The sequence below is a fragment of the Petaurus breviceps genome, unplaced genomic scaffold (genome assembly GCF_028583685.1).
Source record: "Petaurus breviceps papuanus isolate PSGF00001 unplaced genomic scaffold, PetGlider_PUasm1.0 99, whole genome shotgun sequence".
NCBI classification, from domain to species: domain Eukaryota; kingdom Metazoa; phylum Chordata; class Mammalia; order Diprotodontia; family Petauridae; genus Petaurus; species Petaurus breviceps.
In genome coordinates, this window is record NW_027187465.1 from 2,907,908 (window position 1) to 2,931,538 (window position 23,631).

The window sequence follows — 23,631 nt, forward strand, 5'->3', positions numbered from 1 at the left end:
CCCCTAACACTCCAGAAAGGCTGAGTGACCAGCTGGTTAAGAAGATAGGCAAGCACAAGAAAACTGAGCTTGAGTTTCTAAAACACTTCAAACAAAGACCTTCCAAAGCTTTTAATTTGTGAAGCCCCAGAAATGCTCTTGGAGTAGAATGCACGACAACTGTGACAAGCTGAAGTGGAGACCCAGCCCACGACCAGTGGGAAGAGAAGCCTGCAGAGCAGACGGGCCAGGAAGGGGAGGGTATCACAAGGAGCAACGAGCCACAAGCGGGAAATCCCAAAAGGCCATCGGCCTACAGGTGGTGTGAGCCAGTGACCATGGACCAGAACCCCTGCTCATCACAGCACAGGCCTGAGGCCAAAGGAACAAAATTCTCCCGGGCCCATCTATTAGGAAGAGCTGTTTTTGTTCCAGAAAAGACCTAGAAACAAATGAGACATCGGTCACCTAAGGAGCAGCTGGACAAAGTAAATGCAGAGCATGAAATGTGAGGGAATATTCATTCCTGGGCTACAAGAAACAAACATGAGGAACTCCAAAAAGCCTGGGAAGCGCAATGAAAAGATGCAGCACCCGGAAAACAATAAGCACATGCATGACAACAATGGAAACTGAAAGAACAAAACCAAACCTGAACACAAGGCCAGTGCAATGGTCAAGTCAGCTCCCAAAGAGATGGGGAAGCAGACCAGATATACGGCCAGATTCAGTCAATGGGAGTCTAGCTCCGCTCAAGTGCTTTTTCTCTCCCTCTTTAAACAGTTCTTACAAGGAATGGTTCATTGCGCAGAATTTGGAATTGAAGGTGATGTGAAAACAGCAACAAGAATTTTAAATTTTTTTTAATTAGAGTAGAGCACATGGTAACCTCTTGTTAGATTTCACACTGCTCAGACCCTCACTAACAACTAAGATGCACAGGTAAGTTGAAGAGACATGGATACTTTGCAGAGAAAGGACAGAGAAGGTATGGAAGATAACTCAAGAATTAGAAAATTCTGTAATCCTGCCCTTTTTTCCTTCTTGTCCCCCCTGTGTTCCCAGTGTAAGGCCTTATCATTTCCCTGGGTACCAGGCTTTAACAGGGCCTCCACATATTAATCTCTTATATGCCCTCTGACCAATCCACATACCCTCTCTTGCCACACTGATCTAATACACAAGTCTGATCCTATAACTTCATTGTTCAAATATCTGCAGGGGCTCCCCAGTAACTAGTAACATTCAAAGTCCTCATTTGCCAGACTGTGGAAGGTATTCAAAAGTCTCATATTGTATCTCTACTTCTATTTCTCTTACCACTCCTATGAGACTAAGCTCCTGAGCAAGACAGGCTGTGTTTCACTTATCTTTCCATGCCCTTGGAGGCACCTAGCCCAATGTGCTGGGTATCCATCTATGGGAGACTAGGAATTCAATAGTATGTTGAATTAATGACTATCTGGACCCCACCTGAAATCCTAGCACTTAGCAAAGGTGCTTAGTCAGGCACACAGGAGGTGCCTAATAAATGTTTACTGACTGACTATTTACTGATTGACTAAAGTCGATACTCCATTCACCTGAGCCACATTCCCTCACAGACCCAGACTGTTAAGACTATTTCCTATCTAGACCAAACAGAAGAGAATGAAGGGCAACCAATCTCTGGCCTAGGCTCCCTTAGATGTGCTCATGCAGTTCCTCTGAATAATGACACCGTCCTCTGGACTCCTAGCCACGGGCCACCCTCACCTCTGAATCCGGACTCCTTCCTTTCCCCTGAGATCTAGACCCGGTCCCCTCCACATACTCTGCACACAGGCCTCCTGGCTGTTCCTCCACCCCCCAATTCCAGGCATCGTCACTGGCTGACCCCACACTCCTCCCTCTCTCTCCTCTCACCTCTGCCACTCAGCTTCTCTGGCTCCCTTCAAGGCTCAGCTAAAACCCCACCTTCTACCAGAAGTCCTTCCCAATCCCCCTCATGCTGGTGCCTTCCCTCTGCTGATTACTGTGATTCATATATATGTGTATATATGTATGTGTGGATGGATGGATGGACAGATAGACAGGTGGATGGATGGATGGACGGACGGACAGATAGACAAACAAATGGGTGGATAGAGGGATAGATAGATGGGCAGATTGATACATGGATGGATGGATGGATGGATAGACAGACCGACAGACAGATGGACAGAGAGACAGACAGATAGATCGATAGCTTATTTATCTATAGCCATTCTCATGTTGCTTCTCCCCATTAGACAATGAGCTCCTCGGGAGCCGGGACAGGTTTTCGTCTTTCTTTGTAGCCTCAGCGCTCAGCACCTGGTCTGGCACACAGTAGGCACTGACCTCTGCTGTGACTTCCTCATTCTATTTGCTGAATTAAAACAAATGGAAGGGAAAGTGAGGAAATGAGAGAAAGAAGAGGACGCATTACAGAATTTCCTCATCTTTCAATTATCTTGTTTGCAAAGCTAAGAGAGTACACATATGGAACACGACAAATACCATTCGACAGAATCTATAATAGTGCTTGGTTTTGCTGAACTGCTATGTTTTTCTTTCCTTTTAAATAGAAAGTCAATGAGTAAGGAGAATGTATGTATGTATACATGTATGTATATAATGTAAACAAATGAATGTATAAGAATAACCAAAAATATCGATAAAAATAAATGTTTTAAAAATTAAAACTGCTCTTTAGATCCTAAAGTGTATACTACAGGTCTCAGAGTGATTAATGTTTTAGCTATATCAATTCTCAAGTTGTTCTCTATTAAGACAGAAGGGTTGCAGTCTGTGTTGTTGAAGGGAATAATCCCCTTGAATTCCTGAAGCAAATGGCATATACAACCAATCGAGCAGGGGATGGCTGCTAGTCACAGAAAGCCAAGTGTGACTCTCACCAAAACTGGCAAACAGAATGTCATCAATAGAGACTTCCAGAATCAAGTTCTAAAATGCTGTACAGAGTCTCTCAGCTCCCACAGCCATGATCGCCTACACCTGGAGGGCTGCACAGCCTTCCCATTGGTCTCTGCCTCCAGTGCCTTCCCCCCCCCCACACACACACACACTGATACTAAAGTGATTTTCCTCCAGCCCAAGTCTGACCACATCATTCCCCAAACCCACCAGCTCCTTACTTCCTCTAGAATTAAATAACAACTGCTGTCTGGCATTTAGAGTCCTCCAAACTATCTGACTGTACGTGACTCATCTTCACCCACTTAATAAATGTTCTCTCCATCGGTACTTACCCTTTCTTCCTTGTTTCTGTCTGTGTTTACTGGGGCCCACCACGAGGACATACAAGGGCTTCACAGAACCAAATGAGCCAGTTGATGCCAAAAGTAGTAGGTGCTTTACCTTGGCAAACTTACAGGAAGGCCTCACCAAATGGCTTAACAAGAAGGGCTTTAGAGAGCAGAGGAAAAGCAGAGGAAAGCCAGAGCAGCCTGAAAAGGATGGCATCCATCCACTAAACTGGGCCAGCAACAGATACCTCCAAAACAAAGGTGGCCCACCAAATCCTACCTCCAACACGCACGCAAACACACACACACACACACACACACACTCTCTCTCTCTCTCTCTCTCTCTCTCTCTCTCTCTCTCTCTCTCTCTGGCCAGGTCCAATACCCACTCACACTGACACGGGCCAGGACCAATACCAAGAAAGAGGGAAAGGCAAGAATGGGCAGGCATATGATGTATACAATAAGAGCTGTGCTTAGAGCATCTCCAGGCCATCTGGGTCATGGCTAGATGAAGAATTCCACAATCATGTCATAGGACGCCAGTTTCACACCAAGCTCTGACTAACTTGGGAACCCTGGGTCCTTCTTCACTCCACATAAGAAGCAGAAACTACAGTGAGAGAGGGAGGCCAGGGTTCAGATCCTGCCTGTGTGGCCCCAAGCAAGTCCTCTCATTTCTCGGGGCACCACGCTCGTCATCTGTAAAATGAGGGGCTGAGCTGGATGACTTTGAGGGTCCCTTCCAGCCTAAATCTCTAACCCCAGGGTCAAAGCAGTTCTGGGAAGCTGAAGAGAACCAAGGCTCAAGGCCCTCCCTAGTCTCCTCCTCTGAGCTCCCCTTCCACTCACTTGGAAGATACCTAGTATGAACAGTTATTGCCATCCGTGTCTTCACCACTACAAGGGCAGAGGCTGTTTTTGCCTTTCTCTGTAGCCTCCAGGGTTAGCCCAACGTCAGGCACAGAGTAAGTGTTTAATAAATCTGAGGTGACTGGCAGCTTTATAAGAGGGAAGGGCACAGGCAAGGAGGTGCCAACAACGGCTGCCGACGCCCACCTCTGTACCATATGCAGCTTCCTTTTCCCAGCTCTATTTCCTTTCTTCCTTCTCAGCCAAAGGTATCCACGCCACCTAGGGGATGTGCATACATGGGGCTAGAACTCAGAACAAAGCTGTTTCAAAGAAAATCATTGCCCTCCTGGAAGGTAGTCAATGGAAGCTCTACAAGAGAGTTTTTTGAATTTTGCAATTAAATACAGAATTTGTTCCAGAAATAACATGAGATTTGGAAGGTCAAGGTTCAAATCCTGGTTTTGCCACTTACTATCTATGCCACCTTGGACCAGGTACTTAAACCTCACGACACTCCTTTAACTTAAGTCACTTATTAACACTCGGTGTTCCTGGGGTCATGGATGATGCTGCCCATTCACAACATGTCTCATGTGCAGGTATGATCTGCAGCTTTAAGCAGACTGCATCTGCTTTGGGATGGAATGCCCACCCAAAGTACCAAACCAGGCATTTGTCTGCAATAGAACAAGCAGTCTGGGAATCCCTTAAAACTCCAGTTGGAGAATTCTCAAAAAGTTGGCTTGTTCTTGATTATCAGAGAAAAATCTCTGAAGAAGGTTAACTACCATTTAATGGCAAAATTATGGGCAGCACCTTATTTCTCAAAGTGACTAAACCAAAGTAACAACCCTTTCAAAGCAGCAAGCTAAACATGCCACGTGATTCAAAGAAGAACAGGAGCCTGGGGACGGTGGAAGGGCTGGGCCTCGATTCTCTTCAGTAAAAGCAGGAACTTGTTAGCTCCCACTTATCTGAATCACACACTGCCCACATTGTGAAATCTAATCCTTCTTAGAAAGCCAGCTCAACTGAACCTCACCTAGCTGAGAGTTCCTCTGGTCCACAACCCATCTGCCAAGGGTGTCACTGAATGACCCCCCTGCTCTGGAAACGCAGAACAAGCAAAAAGTCGGCCGTCTTCAGAGCACCCTCGACTATCACACTCAGCTGCTTTCAAACTGACATTCAAAAGCACTCTGCAAACACCTATTTCCCCTAGAAATCTCAGGATGAAACAACTTGTCAAAGCCCAGAAGCTCACTTTCTAATCCATGGGTTCTTAATCTTTTTTTAGAGTTTTGGACCTCTTTGGCAGACCCTTCTCAGAAGCCTGTTTTCAAATGTTTCAAATACACAGGATTACAAAGGAAACCCATTCTATTGAAATAAAGGTGTATCCCCAATTGAAAAATGGTCAAAGGATATGAATAGGTAGTTTTCGGAGGAAGAAATTAAAGATATCTAGAAGCATATGAAAAAAAGGTCTAAATCACTATTGATCAGAGAAATGCAAATCAAAACAACTCTGAGGTACCACATCTCACCACTCATATTGGCTAACATGATAAAACAGGAAAATGATAAATGCTGGAGAGGATGTGGGAAAAATGGAACACTATTGCATTGTTGGTGGAGTTGTGAACTGATCCAACCATTCTGGAGAGCAATTTGGAACTATGCCCAAAGGGCTATAAATAATTTCATACCTTTTAACCAACAATACCACTTCTAGGGCTGTATCCCAAAGAAATCATACAAGTGTGAGGAAGACCTGTATGTACAAAAATATTTATAGCAGCTCTTTTTGGGGCGGCAAAGAATTGAAAATCAAGGGGATATACTTCAAATGGGGAATGGCTAAACAAGTGTGGTAAATGAATGTAATGGAATACTATTGTGCTGTAAGAAATGAGGAACAAACAGACTTCATAATAACCTGGAGAGACATAGAAACTGATGCTGAGTGAGGGGAGCAGAACCAGGAGAACACTGTACAAATTACAGACACATCGTATCTGTGATGCCTGACTCTGATAGACCGGGCTCCTCTCAGCAATGCCCTGCTATAAGACAACCCCAAAAGACTCATGATGGAGAGGGCTATCCACACCCAGAGAAAGAATTACAGAGTCTGAATGCAGATGGAAGCAAACGACTGGCTCTCTCTCTCTTTTTGCTGTTTTGTTCCTTCTTTCTCGTTGTTCACTCCATTGGTTATAATTCTTCTTTACAACCTGAATAATATTTAATGTGAAGGTATGTGTAGAACCTATATCAGACTGCATGCCACCATGGGGGGCAGGGAGAAGGAGAGGGAGGGGGAGAAAGTTTGGAACTCAAAAACTTGTGGAACCGAATGTTGCAAACTAAAAGTAAAAAAATTTTAAAAAAAGAAATAAAGGTGTAATTCTACTGGCCAAGTTCATGGACCCCTAGAAATCTATACCCACAGACACCAGGTTAAGAATCATGGACTCAATGAAATCTACTAATCAAACAAATTGTTAAAAGAACATTCTGTTCATAGAATTAAAAAAACTGCAAGAGCCTTGGAGGTCACTCAGTCCAACTTAGCCACGGGCCGTGAAGGTGCTCTACAACAAGCCCGATGAGCAGATGCCTCACCACAGACAAGGAAATCATTATCTCTGCAAACAGTGCGTTATTGCCTTTCTAAGGGTTCTGGAACTGGAACTGAGTCACAATGGGCTTCCTTTATGTGCCTCTCACTAGCTTTTACTCTGCTTTCTGGAGGATTCCAAAAGACAACGATTTAATATCTGAAGATAATTATTAAGTTACTTCACATGTGACAGTTTTGTGGCCCCCCTCGCCAGATTTCTTCTGCCCCAAATCTGGGATCACTGAGAAAGAAGGCGCTGTATGGGATTTGCCAGTCAATGAGAATGGCCCTTCTTGGTCCTTCCTAATACCTCCACTATATCCCTTTCTATAACTGGTATTTTCTTTCTACCTTCAGGTGTCAACTGTACTTAAGGGGGAGCACAAGAACAAAGGTCAAATATTTCAGGGAGTGAAGGTGGTTTCACTGAAGGAGTCTGCAACCCTGCCACCACTCTAAATAAATGGTCTTACAGTGTCCACACGGTCAAAAAACTTAGCGCTCTATGGTCATATCTGCTGGGCCTGTCTTAGCTAGGCTGGGCCTCAAGAGACAGACAGCCAGCCAATCCATCACCAGGCTCGTATCTAACTAAGCCCGAACTGCCCAGTCTGAGGGGGAGACAAGATGCAAACATGCCATATGGAAGAGAAACAGAATACTTGACCGAGGGAGGCCCTAGAGTTCAGAGGAGAACTCTCCAGAGGAGGAAAGATTCTAGTTGGGACTTTAAGGAAGCCAGGGAGGTCGTAGGCTGAGTGGAGAAGGAAGGATGTTCCAAACCACAAGCAGGACTTTGGAAGAAGGAAAACAAAAGTTTATTCTGAAACAAGCCCTCTTCCCTTTATCTCAGTCTAACTCTAGGCTAAAACATCTCACCACACTTTTAAAATCAAGTTTTCATGATTATGATCAATTAATGAACATACATTAAGTGACTGCTATATGGAAGGTGCCACGTTAGGCCACTGTCAGGGAGTTTAATTTCTTTCCCCCAAATACCTCACTTGTATAATTTCTGACAAATGAGGTGCATGACACCACTTTCTCATCTCCAAGATATGAATGTTATAGATAAAACTACAAGGAAGAATTCCCTCCTGGATACAGCTGCTGGGGATCCACCTGCCGCCACTCTCTCCCCTTCCAATCCATCCTCCATTCAGACACCAGAAAAGATGCCAGCATGTCATTCCCCCACTACACTCCGGAGGCCCCCCATCACCCCCAGGACCAAGTACTTTACAAGGGTCCCTTTGGCATTTGGAGCCCTCCACAGCCTGGCTCCTTCCTAGACCCCTTGGATGCAGGGACCCCAGTCTCCTTGGTATTCCTCCCCAGTGACGCTCCAGCTCCCAAATCCAAACACTTCACCTGCCGCCTCTCATTCCCTAGAATGCTCTCCCTCCTCATCTCTGCCTTTTGGCCTCCTGGCATCCTTCAGGTTCCAGCTCCAATCTCATCCTCTCTAGATCACCTTCATTGCTGCTATCTGCCCTCAGGGGATTATCTATAATTTACCCAGGACTGTCCATAGCTATATGCGTGTTGTCTCCTCCATTAGACTGGGAGCACTTTGAGGGCAAGGCCTGTCTTTTACCTTTCTTTGAATCCCCCCCGTGCTTGGCACAGTGCCTGGCACGAAGCAGATTCTCAATAAATGTAGGCTAACTCAACTGCTGGCTTCTCCCAGGTCAGAGCTTCCAAATGCAAAGTTCGCCTGTGGAAAAACTGCACCGTCACCCGATCATAAAGACACACTGAAGATCACACACAAGCCTTGTACTCTGCTGACGTGCACGTTCTTTTCCCCTGGCCCCTGCAGAGACTACGGGGTCCAGGCCATGAGACCCACTCCATTAAAGCCGATTCCCTATTCCCAAGCTAGAGACAATTCTCTTTCACGCTCTACAAAAAAACTACTATATACTGCCAATTATAATAACTGCTAACATTTATACTGCGCTATGTGCCAAACGTTGTGCTCAGAACTGTTTACAAATACTACCCCATTTAATCTTCACAACAACCCTGTGAGGCAGGTACCATTACCATCATTAGGTGGCACCAGGGGGATGGTGGGTAGAACACTGTCTCTGCAGGCAGAGACCTAAGATCAAAGCCAGCCTCATACATTTACTAGCTGCTCGACCCAAGTCACATAACCCTGTTTACCTCAGTTTCCTCATGCGCAAAAGAAAGGACTAGGGCCTCTCCCAGCTCCACAGAGCAGCAGGGCATGGTAGGAAGGGCCCTGAATTTGGGAATCAGAAGACCTGGCCTCCAGTCCTGGTTCTGACACTTCCTAGCTCTGTGACTATGGACAAACCACCTCTCTTACTGTAAAGTGAGGGGCTGGGCTAGGGGGCCTATAGCTGGCGGGGTCAGGAGACAATGTGGCCCAATATGTAGACTCCAGCCATGCCTGACCCTGCAGTCCCCTGGCCAAACAGCACAAAGTGAGGATGACCAGACTAGGAGGGTGTGTACAAAGCACCTCACTGATCTAAAAGCTCCCCAACGGTGTCATTATTACATTCTCTCCTCCCCAAGCCACCCTGATTGAGCTAGCAAAACACCCCCCTCCTCACCCCCTGCAGGATCTCCTGGCCTTTCTGGATGTTTCACTCCATGTACTCTCTGGGCAACGTGAACAGGACATACCAACCCAGCCCTCTCACCTGCCTCTCGCTCTCTTTACAGAGGAGGAAAGTGAGGCCCAGAAAGACGCTTGGTGACCTTGTCCCGGGTCACACAAGTAACAAGCAGCGGAGTCAGGCCCCCTGAGCCCCCATCCAGGGCTCTCTTCATTACAGCCCAATTCTCTTTCCCCTAGAGGAGCAACAGGGCCCCCATCCTAGGGGGGGTCTTCAAACAGAGGGGGCCTGGCCACTTGCCGGTGTTGCCGCTTGTCACATATGGGTCAGTGTGGATGTCAACTCTCCAAATACTTCACATTTCCTTATCTGTGTATCTCTCATGGAATGAAGGTCAGCTCCAGGAGGCCGGGTGATGTTTAGTGAACCAGGGGAGCGAGCCATGGGAGGCCCAAATAGAGCGCTCTTCCCAGCCCACGCACACGCACACCAGCGTGCACACACGCAGGCTGTCACACTATCCATACACACATAGGTGCACACCCTTACACTTACGTGTGTGTGCTTACATACTTATGTATGGGCAGCTAGGCCCACCGTGGATAGGGCACCTGGGCTGAATGCAGAGTTTAAATCTGGCCTCAAACGCGTCCTAGCTGTGTGACCCTGCCCGAGTCACCTGACCCTGGGGTCATGGGCAGCTGCACAGCCCTGAAATGACTCACAAATGTACTTAGATACGCGCGTACGTATATTTACATGCTTATGCCACGCTTGCGCTGGAACACGTACACCCACGCTCGTGTGCGCACAGACACTCGGACACACACGTCCCGCGGGGCGCCCCCACGCCACTGAGGAGGCCCCGCACGCAGAGGGCGGCCCCCGCCGGGAGGGCTCCCACGTCCCGCCCCCTGGCGGGCGGCGCTCAAGCAGTGCCGGGGGGGCGGGCGGGCGCGTTACCTCGCAGTTGAACTCCATCTCCGCGTCCATAGTGACTATGCGCACGGTGAACGTCTTGGGCTGCTTCCGCTTGAGGGAGCTGAAGCTCATGCGGGACGCGATGGCCCCGGCCATGGCGAGGCCCCGGCCCAGGCCCGGCACGGGACGGCGCGCCCCCTGGCCCGGGCCCGGCTCAGCCCACGGGCGGCCCAGGCCTCAGGGCCGCCAGGGCGCCTGCGCGGAGCCGGGGGGCCTCATGGCGCCTGCGCGGAGCCGCGCCGCCTCGGGCCTCGGGGCCCCAGACCCCGGCCCGGGCCGGCCGCCCACCCCGCGGGGCCCCGGGCGGCGGGGGCGGGCCCCCTCCGCGGTGGGCGGTGGCCAGAGGCTGCTGCTGCTCAGGCTCTCGGCGGGCCCAGAGGCTTGGCCACGTTCCGCTGCCGGCTCTTCGGTCCCGCCTCGGAGGAACGGCGGCCGAACGGGCACGCGAGCGAGTGGAAGGGGCTGCGCGCGCTCCCGGGGGCGCACGGCCCGGGCCCAGTCCGTTCGGCGCGCGCCCTCGACCCGTAGCCTGAGGCACTGGCGGCAACCGAGCCCCGCTCTGATTGGTCCAGCCGCCCCTCTCCCGCCCCCAGCCCGGCGGAGGCGGGGCCTCGCCACTCGGTTCGGCCTCCGTGGAGAAGGTCGGCCAGTGGCGAGCCCGGATTCGGCGCTGAGTGGTCGAGGCGGCCGTCGCTCCGGGCGCCTTTGTTCCCCTGGGTTCCTCTCCCTCCATCGGGGGGGGGGGGGGGGGGAGGAGCAAACTGCGGCTAGGGGCCGACTGGGCGAGGGCGGTGGGTGGGGGCGTGGCAGTGACGTCACCGCCTGGTATGCGGAGGGGCGTGGCCGGGGAGAAAGCCCGTTCTGCCGGAGTTTCAGGTTGCGTCCTCCCGCTTTTGCCCAGCCATGCACTCCTTTTCCGTGATCTCCTGCCAGGGTTTTCCTTCCAAAACCCAGGCACCGTTTAGGTAGCGCCTCCATTACTGCTGCCGGTGCTGCTGCTACTCCCACCACCGCTCCTACTGCGACTGCTACCAGGGTTTTTAAGATTTTCCAGGTAGCAGAGACAGTGAGCATCCTTACTTTGCCTCTGGACTTATTGGCGAGGAAAGAAGACTTACAGCAGATTTACAACGTGATCCCCGTCTGCCCTCTCCTTTGATTCTCTTACCCCTCTTGGAGAGGAATATCCCCATTCTCTAGACAAGAAAACAGAGAATGAAAAAGGTGAAGTGATTTACACAGGAAAATGCGCCAAGTCACTGTTTAAGGCAGGATTCGAATTCAGATCTTCATGACTGGAGGCTTAGCACAAGCTACAGCACCACCTACTACTAAGGGTCAACACGGGTGCCGCCCCGTCTGAGACACCTCCCCTGCCCCTTCCCCCTTCAATGTTCCTCTCTCAATGCTTCTGTATTGTGCTTGTGAGTATACATGTTGTGTTCCGTTCATCTAATAAAATGTAAGCTCCTTGAGGGTAGGGCCTGTTTCTTGAAGACTTGGACCTTTCATTGTGTTTTTGCATCCACAGCGGGGCAGCTACGTGGGTGCCGTAGTGTACAGAGTGCAGATCCTGGAATTAGGAAGACTTCCTGCCTTTAAATGTGGCCTCAGCCACTTACTAACTGTGTGACCCTGGGCAAGTCACCTAACACTGTTTGCCTCAGTTTCCTCATCTGTAAAAGGAGCTGGAGTCTCTTTGCCAAGAAATCCCCAGATGGGGTCATGAAGAGTCAGGGCTGAAACGACTCACTTAAATCCAATTCACTTACACATCATGGCATCACCTCCCTGATGTCATGGTCCTCTTTGAGAGCAAAGGACAAGCAGTTGCAGCAGACACTAAATTTGTGATCCTGGGCAACTCACTTAACCCCATTTGCCTCAGTTTCCTCATCAGTAAAAGTGAGCTGGAGAAGGCTCGGCAAACCGATCCAGTATCTGCCAAGAAAACCCCAGGTGGGGTCACAGAGAGTCAGACAGGGCTGAAATGAGTCAGCCATACCAAACCACGGTGCCCGGACCAGTGCCTTGCAGGGAGGACAGACTTCATAGTTTTCTGTTGAATTACATTGCAGTCTGGCTCTTAGCAGCTGGCCTCAGTTTCCTCATCATGAAATGGCATGACTTACTTCATGGAGCTGTTGTGAGGAGAGAGCACCTTGTTAACACCAAACTACAAAACATGAGTTGTCCTTTGCTTGGGGATGCATCACCAGGGATCCTCATAAGAGAGTGAGATGATTTGTCTGTGATTGTATTTATCTGGTCTCCCTCCCGTGGCTCCATATTTCACAAGTGTCGACAGTCCTAAAGCACAGACCTGACCATGTAACAGTCCTGCTCCGGAAGTTCCCGTGGCATTTACCATTTTCTTCTCCAACTCATTGGACAGATGAGGAAACTGAGGCAAACAGGGTAGAGTGACTTGCCCAGGGTCACACAGCTTGTAAGTGCCTGAGATTGGATTTGAACTCTGGTCTTCCTGACTCCAGGCCCCTTGCTCTATCCACTGCAGCGCCACCTAGCTGCACACATAGACACATCATGTATGTAAATAATAATTATAATAGCTAACATTTATGTAGTGCCTGAAGCAAAATACTTAAATGCAAGGCATATTACACGTTATTTCATTTCATCATAGCTGCTGTTATTATCTCCTTTTTACTGTTGAGAAAACTCAGGCAGACAGAGGCAAAGTGTCTTGCTTGGGGTCACACAACAAGCACGTGTCTGAGGCAAGATTTGAATTTAGGGCTTCCTAACCCCAGGACCAACACTCTATCTGCAGTGCCACCTAGGCCGAGTTATTTGCATGTTGAGTTTGAGCTCCTTGAGGGCAGGGATGGTACTGCTTTTCTTGGTATCTCCAACTCTTAGCACTGTGCCTGGCTAATAGAAAGTGCTGAATAAATGCTTGTTGACTGGCTCAGGGTGGAGAACCTGTGGCCCTCGAGGTCCTTGAGTGGGGCTCTTTGACAGTCACAGGGCCCTGAGGTTGCAGGTTCCCTGTCCCAGGTCTGGCTTGTCTTCTTTGGGGATAAGCTTGGTTATTGCAACTACACAATGTTTGATCTCTGCTCTTTTGTTCTTTTCATTTATATTTTTGAAGTCACATGTAGATTGTTTTCCTGGTTTTTGCTGACTTCATTTTGTTTTATGCTATACATCTCCACATTCTTCAAATTTGCCATTTCTTCCAACTCAGGAATATTCCATTACAACATTCACGGATAAGTGTTGACTTCATGGACCACAAGTTGTCTGGCCACTCCCTGTCTGATGGCCAAGGTAATGGAGGGAAGCAGTCGGAATAGTCGTCATTTATAAAGAGCACTTTTCTCACAAAAAGCCCATGAGAAAGGAAATGTCATAGGAGCAGAACTAGAAGCAAGCTCAGACTTTGAAGTCCCTGCCTTCATTTTACAGAGGAGGAAGTGTGACAGAGGGGGGTTGGACAAAGAGAGGGTTAGGCGATCAGTTACATACACAAAGCATGCTATGTGCAGGATAAATAGGAAATAATTAACAAAGAGAAAGTATCAGAATTAAGAGGGGCTGGGGAAGGCTTCCTGTAGACGGGGGATTTGAGCTGGAACTTAAAGGAAGTCAGCGAGGTCAGTAGTTGGAATAGAGAGAGAGCATTTCAGGCATGGGGGCAGCCAGAGAAGATGCCCAGAGCCAAGAAATGATGGAGTATCTTGTGTAAAAGCCAGGAGGCCAGTGTCACTGGATCAAGTCCAGATGTGAGGTGATGCCTGCACGGGGGGGGGAGGGGGTGTGTGGAATTGTCAGAAGAGAGAGGGGGTATATTTGGGAAACTTTGCAAGGTGAAATTGAAAGGTCTTGGCAACAACTTGGATGGGGGTGAGAGATAGTGAGGAATCCAGGATGATTCCCAGGTTGTGAGCCTGAGGTAAGATGGACACCCTCTACAGTAACAGGGAAGGTAGGATAGGAGAGAAGGTTTAAGGGGAAAGAATGAGTACAATTTGAGTTCACATTGAGTTTAAGGTATCTACTGGACCTTCAGCTAGAAATATCTGAAAGGCAGTTGGAAATGCAAGATTGGAGGTCAACCATAGTTGTATTTCAGAATCATCAAGAAAGAGAGAATTTTTTGTTTGTTTTTTGCTTTTTTTGGAGGGGAGAAGTAGGGCAATTGGGGTTAAGTTACTTGCCCAAGGTCACACAGCTAGTTTTGTGTTAAGTGTCTGAGGCTGGATTTGAACTCGGGTCCTCTGACTCCAGGGCTCTATTTACTGTACCACCTAGCCACCCCAAGAGATAATAATTAAATCCATGGGAGCTGGTGAGATCACCAAGTGAAACACTATAGAGGGAGAAGAGAAGAGAGCCCAGGTCAGAACCCAGAAGAATACCAATAGTTAGAGGATATGATCTGGAGGAGGATCCAACAAAGGAGACAGAGAGGGAGGAGGAGAACCAGGAGAGAATATGAGAGAGAGAGAGAGAGAGAGAGAGAGAGAGAGAGAGAGAAGCGTGTCCTGAAAACCTAGAGAGGAGAGTATCAGAAGGAGAGAGTGATCTAAGTAGTGCCAGAGACTGCAGAGAGGTTAAGGACAATGAGCATTGAGGAAAGGCCATTGGATCAAGGGATCGCTGGTAATTTTGGCGAGAATAGTTTTGGTGGAATGATAAAGTAAGGCTTTAAGAAGAGAATGAGATGAGAGAAAGTGGAAGCCCCTGTTATAAGAAGGCCTTTTCAAGGAGTTTAGCCACAAAAGACAGAAGAGACATACAATCATAGTGAGAATGGAAGGATTAAGTAGGGTTTTTTTGGAAGGTGAAGGAGACATGGACATGTTCATAGGCAGCAGAGAAGGAGCCAACAGACAGAGAGATTTAAAATAAGTGAATGAGTAGAGATTGACAGAGGGAGAGATCTTTTTTTGTGATAGTATTTTATTTTTTCCCAATTATATGTAGGCAATTTTTAGCATTCATTTTTATAAAGTTTTGAGTTCCAATTTTTTTCCTTCCCTCCCCTCTTCTTAAAATGGTAAGTAATTTGATATAGGTTATATATGTACAATCATGTCAAACACATTTCCATATTAGTCAGAGTTGTGAAAGAAGAAATAGACCAAAAGGAAAAAAAAACATGTAAAAAAGTGGAAAAAGTATGCTTCAATCTAAATTCAGAGTCTATCAGTTCTTTATCTGGATGTGGATAAGCATTTTCCATCATGAGTCCTTTGTAATTGTCTTAGATGTTGCTGTTACTGTGTACAATGTTTTCCTGGTTCTGCTCCTTTCACTTTGCATCAGTTTTTCTTTCCAGGTTTTTCTGAAATTTGTTCATCATTTTTTATTGCACAATAATATTCCATTACATTCATATGCCACAACTTGTTCAACCATTTCCCAATTGATAGGAGACCCCTCAGTTTCCAATATTTTACTGCCATGAAAATGGGTACTATAAACATTTTTACATATATAGTTCCTTTTCCTTTTTTATGATTTCTTTGGGATGCAGATCTAGTGGTGGTATTGCTGGATCAAAGGGTATGCACAGTTGGTTGCTCTTTGGGCATAGTTGTAAATTGCTCTCCAGAATAGTTGGATCAGTTCACAACTCCACCAACAATGCATTAGTGTCCTAATTATCCCACATCCTCTCCAACATTTTCCTTTTTTGTCATTAGCCAATTAGCTGTGAGATGGTACTCAAGAGTTGTTTTAATTTGCATTTCTCTAATAAAAAGTGATTTCGAACACTTCATATGAATATAGATAGCTTTGATTTCTTCATCTGGAAGATGCCTGTCCATATCAGAAGGGGAAATTTTATGGAGAAGATGGGACGGTCACTTGAACAAGTAGAGGGATTAACCTTGGTAGGGAGTAAGAAGATAGAAGGTCTAAGGTCAAAGGGAAGGTTGGTTTACCCAAGGTCATACACAAGATCATGGAAGAGAGCTCAGTTAATTATATAGTTCCAAACCCTCATTTTATAGACAAGGAAACAGGCCCAGAAGGGAGAAGTGACTCCATAGGTCAGCAGTCTATAGTCGAAGGCATCTCAGAAGCCTTCTGGTCCAATGTGCTCATTTTACAACTGATGAAACATACAGAAGGGAAGTAACTCACTCAGGGTCATCCAGGGAGTAAATGAAAGAGCCAGGATTTGAACCCAGGAGTTGGAGCTCATTACTGGGACAAAATGATCTTTGAAAGAAACCAGTCAATTGGGAAGGAATGGTTTCAGAGAATGCTGGGGAGACTTATATGAACTGATACACAGTGAAATCAGCAGAACCAGGAGAGCAATTTATATACCATGACAACAACATTGGAAAAACAACTTAGAAAGACTTGAGAACTTTGATTATTGCAGTGACCAGCCACAATTCCACAGGACCAAGGATGAAAAATGCTACCCACTTCCTCCCAGAGAGGTAGCTGAGATACAAAATGAGCAAGACAGAGAGATCAAGATGCAGAATGGGACATACATTCTTGGACATAGACAAGGTGGGGATTTCTTTTGCTTAACTTCATATTTGTTATGAGAGTTTGTTACTGGTTTTTTTTTTCAGAGGAGGGAGTTAGGGAGAGAAAACAAAATTCTGTCAACTTTTAGCTAATAAAAAAAAATAATGAAAAAGTAAATACTGAAAGCCATAGGCCTTTTATCTATGATGTTGAAGGAAAGCCATTTTGCTTAATGAGAGAAACCCAAAGGTACTCAAAAGATAAGGCAAAAGCAACAAAAGAATGATATTAAGGTAGCCTAACAGCTCCCCATCCATGGGTCAAGATTGACTCCTCCAAAATAGTACTTGGCAGAGTAGAGAAGATTTACGACCAGAAATGACCTGACAGTCTTAACACTAACAGAATTTTATTATACTGGTCTCTAACCTGGGAATGGCCAGAGACAAAACAGCAGGTCAGAGGCAGGTGTGCCTGCAATCAAGTAGCAGTTTAATTAATTTCAGAGTGAGGAACTCGGTTTGCAAACCTGCAGTTCTCCTGAGAATGAAAGCTCATCACGCTTGAATAAAGTCAGAGTTTATATACATAAATCACAAGTGGGAAGGGTTTGGGGCAATGTGGATTACAACATAATCATTTCTAGGTTTTGAGCGGTTTCCCACAGCAAAACCACAAGTGCAGGACAGCACAGGTGTTCTTGAGTCCTGTGGGAACAGCTCTTAAGCTGATAGTCTCAAATCTTGGGGGTCGTAATTACTTAGTGGGGTATAGAACCAGAGTTCTGTGATAGCAACAAGTTTTACAATCTTTGATTCACTTCACTTAAGGTACACAGTCATGGAAATATAGGAATTGTCAGTTGATTGATCACTTTAAGCTGCATTGTGAGTCTCTGACTTCTAAGCCAGAATCTGCTGGGGAAATGGTAGCTCTAAAATATCCAGAGTATAATCATTACACATATCGATTAACATGAGAATCATAAATCCCTTTACAACACCATGATGAAGCAGGAGGAGGGGTCCAAGATGGCCTCTCAAGAAACCCCATGATTTGGTCTATAGTCATACCTACCTCTCCCTGGGACTCCTGGGTCCAGTTTCACTCTGTGCTTCGGGGCAGCTCAGGAATCAGGGCAAGGGTTTTAGAGGGATGGGCAGGGATCCTAATCAGAATCAGGCAGGTTGATCTCTTACCCCTAACATCCAGGAAAGCAAATGTTTATAGGTTTAAAATCTCCAAGCCTAGAAAATCCAGATTGGGGTGGAGGGAGAGGGGAGAGTAGAGAGGGCATTCCAGAAAAGGGTCAGGGCAGGAGACAGTGGACTTCCATCCAAGAGGAGGGACCATGGCTAGGACACAGAAGACCTGTGGGATGGACAAAGACCAGAAATGAAAAACTGGTTTTTCCAGATTCCCTCCTCAGGCTTCCAGGTTGCCAATCCATGTTCTTTTTATCACACCACACAGGGCAAATATTAGTACCCTGGTTTTTCAGTTGAAAAGTCTGGAGCAACGAAAGGGAGAATAACAATTTTCACTCAATCAAAGCACATGTTGAGTACCTATTTTTTGCTAGACACAGTTCTAGGCACCATAGACACAAAGACAAAACCAAATAATCCCTCTCTTCAAAGAGTTAGTGTTTTATTGGAGAAAGCAATATGTGCATTTCCAAACAAGGTCATTAGGGTGGCTAGGTGGCGCAATGAGTAAAGCCTCAGCCCCAAAGGAGGACATGAGTTCGGTTCCAGCCTCAGACACTTAACACCCACACAAAAAAATACTAGCGATGTAACCTTGGGCAAGTTTCTTAACCCCAATTGCCCTCCAAAAAAGCAAAAAAATTTAAAAAATAAATAAAAAATAAAAACAAACAAGGCCGTTGCTGGACCCCAAGCTGGTCTTAGTCTGTTAAGACCAGCGTCCTTCAGACTTCCTAAAGTCAGACAAGAAGCTCCTGTGGGGCAGGGACTGTCTTCCCTGTCTTTGTGTCCCTGAGGGTTTGGCACATAGTAGGTCCTTGATAAATGCCAGTTGACATGGCTGCGCACCACACTCTCTCTTAGACATGAGATCTAGGAGCCTTTCTGACTGCCTGGCTTGTGATTGGTCTGACTCATCCCTTGATTTCCATAAAGACCACGTGTTCATTTGCAATGTTGCAACCAACAAGCATCATACTCTGTTTAATAAAGCAAACAAGTGGATGTGAATACTTCCTGCTCTTAGAAGATTTACATAAAGAAAAGGAAGAGACAGCTTGGAGTAGTAAAGAACTGGCCTTGGAGTTAGGATTCAAGTCCCACCCTGTCACCTGCCAGCTGTGTGACCCTGGCCAAGTCCCTTAGTCTCTTACACTCCATCTAGCAAGAGCACAAAAACCAGAGTAGTTCCCAGTCTGCATTGGTAGAGGGAGCTACTTCACCTTCTCCAGCCCAGTGGAGTGACAGGCTCCAAACAAAGACCATGCAGTTCTCTATTCTTTTCCTCAGTGATCAGGAGATTCTGGGCCTTTTGTGCTTCACCAGATGGCATCTGGCCCTTGTCAATGGTGTGGATGTCTGCTGTGTGCTTGGAGCCCCCAGATAAGGTGGCTGCTCAAAGATGCCACCTTTAGACAGAATATAACCTTCTCTGGTCTGTATTTAAATTCTCGCAGATCCTGACTCTAGTCGGTCATGGATTGGCCTTCAGAGGGATCGCTCCAACTCTGAACTTCAACCCGGACCTGTTCTTCCTCACCTATGATATCCCATCTCTGTGCCCAGGTCCCACCCCCAGAGCCAGTAATGCCCTCCCTCCTCATCTCTGTCTCTTAGAATCTTCCCTTCAGAGATAACTCCCCCTACAGGAAGCCTTCCCTGATTTCCCCTAAGCTGCTAGTTCCATTACTGTATATTATATTATAGTGTGCATGTGTGCGCGTGTGTGTGTGCGCATGTGCATGTGTGTGTGCGTGTGTGTGTGTGCGTGTGTGTACACGCCCAATGGCCCTGGAGTCACACACTTACTACCTGCGTCACCCTAAGCAAGAAACTGCACCTCTCTGTACCTCAGTTTCCTCACATGTAAAACGGATAATAACAGCACCTGCCTTCCAGGGCTGTGGTGAGAATAAATTGAGTTAACATTTGCAAAGCTCTTTGCAAACCTTACAGCACTGGCTTGTAGTATTCTTCTGCATATAAGGGTAGTTTTTATTGAGTATACACTTTATAGGCACACTTGCAGACTCTCCTTATAGAATGTAAAATCCTTGAGGGAAATGGCTGTTTAAATTTTATCTTCATATCCTGGTACCTGGCCAATAGTAGGTGCTTAATAAATGCTTAGCAATCAGTTGAACTCATGTTGGTTATTCAGTCTATATGAGTGACAGAGAATCACGTGTCATGTAGAGAGACTGCACCAGAGTATTTTTTACCATCTCAGACTACGCGCTGAAACAGGCCCATTGTACTCCTTTCACTGTTTTATATTCCAAGGGGGCCCCATAGCAAACATCTGTACAAGAGGAGAATGGTTTTATGGCTCCTGTGTTCTGGGAGTGTTTGATAAAGGTTCTCACAAACCCGGCTAAAGACTTGGAACAAAGATAAGCTGTATCTTCTCTCCTGGTTGGCCAATCATTGCCTAGGGACGTTGGGAAGTACTTGAAGGGCGGGGGTGTATTGGAGGAGATAGGTGAAGGATCACCAGAGCACATCAGAGATGGGGTGTTTTGTATTTGTAAGAGTCTGGAAATCTACATGCTCATCTCTTTCTGTTAACATCTCACCAGCAGAATCTGTGGCCCCTAGTGCCTCAAAAAAATTGGCAAGAAGCTGCAAATTCTGTGCATGGACTGCCTTCTTTTTCTGCTATGCTGGCAGATATATCATGATTACAAGCTTTGAGAGCTTTTGCTATGAAAGGTGGGGAATAGGCAGGGGAGAAGGTCAAACTCTCCAGCCTCCTTTAAGACCTTCAAACCTAAAGCAGCATGTGCATTAATGGAGAGGTTTACTGTGAGGAGTTCCAATGACAGAGATGAGTTGGGGGAGGAAGAAACCACAGAAAGTTTCTTGGAGAAGATAACATTTGAGCTGGGCCTCAAAGAAGTGGAATGATCTCAACAGGCAGAGATGGGGCATTCCATTAGCAGATATACCTGAGATAACAAAGGGCAGAATGAGTATCAGAGGAAGGAGACCAAAGGTGGGTGGCAGTAGAGAATAAGCATTTATGTAGTCCCTATATGGGCAGCTAGAAGGCTCAGTGAATAGAGCACTGCAAGATCTGAGTTCAAATGCAGACTCAAACACTTACTAACTATGTGACCCTGAACAAGTCACTTTAACCTCTATTTGCCTTAATCTACCGGACAATGAAATGACAAACCACTCCAGTATCTGGGCCAAGAAAACATGGCCAGGATGATCCACAGGATCGTGAGAAGTCGGACATGACTGAACACACAATACGTGCCAGATGTTGTGCTAAGTTCATACTAATATGATCTCATTTGATCTGCACAACAGCCCTGCAAGGTAAGTGTATTATTATCCCATTTTACAGTTGAGGAAACTGAGGAAGACAAGTCAAGTAACTTGTCCAGGATAACTTTCCTAATATATAAATCTAATCACATTATATGATCATTGCCAGACAGACATAGAGCTGGGAGAGATGTTGGAGAGCATGCATAAGACATGCATAAAAGGGTCTCACAGTTGGAAGTTCCTGAGGCAGGTTTTGAATTTAGACCTCTCCTGACTCAAGACCTAGCTCTCTATCTATTATACCACCAAGCTCCCTCTAAAGGATAAATATATAAAGGAAAGTAGTACAAGGTAAGGCTGGAAAGGTAATTATATGGCAGAGGGCCTCTGCAAGGTCTTTAATGATTTTTTTGGGGGGGGGAGGCAATGAGGTTAAGTGACTTACCCAGGGTCACACAGCTAGTAATTGTCTGAGGTCAGATTTGAACTCAGGTCCTTGTCACTCCAGGGCTGGTGCTCTATCTACCACACCATTGGTGATTTTTAAAAGACAGCAGCATAGACTTGGGTTTGAATCCTGATCTGCTGCTTAATCATCATGTGACCTTGGACAAGTCATTGAAGGTCTCCGTCTATTTACATACAAACTGAGGATTGGACCGGATAGTCTCCAATGATCTTGCCAGTTCTCCCTCCATCTATAATCCTATTATGTGGTTAGATTTATGCATTAGGAAAGTTAACTCTGGCATCTGTGAGTAGGATGGAGCTGTGAGGCCCATCAAAATAATATGTGTAAACTGCTGTGCAAACATCAAAGTATGAAAGCGACATTGGCTATTTTTTTAATTACTAGGTCTATGACATCATTGGTATGGGAAGCATTTCCTTCATCAATAGAAATGAGTATCTTCTTTTTCTTTTTTGAGAGGTGGGAGGGCAGGGCAATTGGGGTTAAGTGATTTGCCCAAGATCACAAGGCTAGTAAGTGTTAAGTGTCTGAGGCCAGATTTGAACTCGAGTCCTCCTGACTCCAGGGCCAGTGCTCTATTCACTATACCACTTAGCCGCCCCCAAATGAGTGTCTTCTTTGAAACTTAGTTGCCTGGTGGTAGTAAAAGGTTCCATGACTTGGCCAGGGTCACACAAACAATGTGGGTCAGAGGGAGGACCTGAACCCAGGTCCTCCTGATTGTAAGGCCAGCCCACTCCACTCCACCATGCTTCCTCTCTGAATGAGTTATCTCATAACATTACTGTGCCTATTACTATGAAGAATCTCAGGGTCGGGCATTTGGTCCAAGCCAGATCTACACAGAAGTCTCTTCTATAGCCTTCCCAACAAGGGAGTTATCCAGCCTCTGCTTGAGAACCTCCAGCAAAGTCAAGCCTACCCCGGACTGAGACAGCCCCAAGTTTTGTAATGGGTTCTGGTTCAGCACTCAGGCTGCAAATGAGATACCTAAAGCCAGTTACCAAGGTGCCACTCTCCACCATCCCTGAGTTATCTCTTCTCCAAGCCAGACTCCCCACTTCCATGACCTGCACACCTTGCCACCTGGAGGGCAGTCTAGACCTGCTGGGATCCACACAGGGACTCATTCTCTGTGCTAGAAGACAGATTCTCTCAGTGTTCCAGCTGGGCAGACATAGCCTCTCCACCTCTTATCTGTGGCAGCAGCTTCCCAGAATCCCGACACTTAATGGCTAGCCCTCCCAGCTCCCAGAACATTTCATAATTCACTGACAGATGCAGCAAAGCTCTCACAATGACCCGTTCACAGACCCAATCCTTCTTCCTGTGCCTTTCTCTCCACCCCAGGCCCCAGCAATTAAACAAGCTGCCAGCCAAACGAGAAAACTAATTCCACCCCCAACCCCATGGCAGCTGTTTGGAGGACGTTATAATCTGCATCCAATAACCATCCACCTCCCCAGGAAGCTGTTTTTTTTTAATTTCTGAAAATAAAATTTTCAGCTTCATGCTTAAATGACTGCATCCCTGGAGTCCCTTGATCTAGCCTCTGGAGGGAACAGCAGGTAGAAGAGATAGTTGGAATGTTTGCAGAGGGTGCCCACCCCCACTCCCCCAGAGAACAGAAAAACAGCCATTGCCCTGACCTGGGACCAGTAGTCAAATGGGCAGAGACCCAGAGAGGCCACTAGGAGCCCAGCTTCTGGTCCCAGCTTCAACATAACTGCAACAAACCACCTTTTTCTGGACCTGTTTCCCCTCTTTCTGAGGACCCTCGGTGCATGCTCAGACCCATTCTTCAAGTCTTTGATGAGCTATCTTGTGGAAGATAATTACCCTGGTTCTGCTTGGCCATAGAGGATGGAACCAGCAGCAATTGGAGGGTGGGGGTGGGAGG

General features: G+C 46.7%; 1 protein-coding gene across 3 annotated transcripts in view; it reads right to left on the reverse strand.

Annotated features, from left to right (window-relative positions):
- Positions 1–10,464, reverse strand: part of NF2 (NF2, moesin-ezrin-radixin like (MERLIN) tumor suppressor) — a 128,175-nt gene extending 117,711 nt beyond the window's left edge. For 2 of the 3 annotated variants that reach the window (XM_069081608.1, XM_069081609.1), the window contains exon 1: positions 10,290–10,463. In XM_069081608.1, the coding sequence (XP_068937709.1) occupies positions 10,290–10,403 (114 nt within the window). In that variant the 5' untranslated portion in view covers positions 10,404–10,463. Of the gene's footprint in view, positions 1–10,289 lie in introns of all 3 variants that reach the window. The other variant, XM_069081610.1, reaches the window with a different exon arrangement.
- Positions 10,465–23,631: the final 13,167 nt, after the last annotated feature.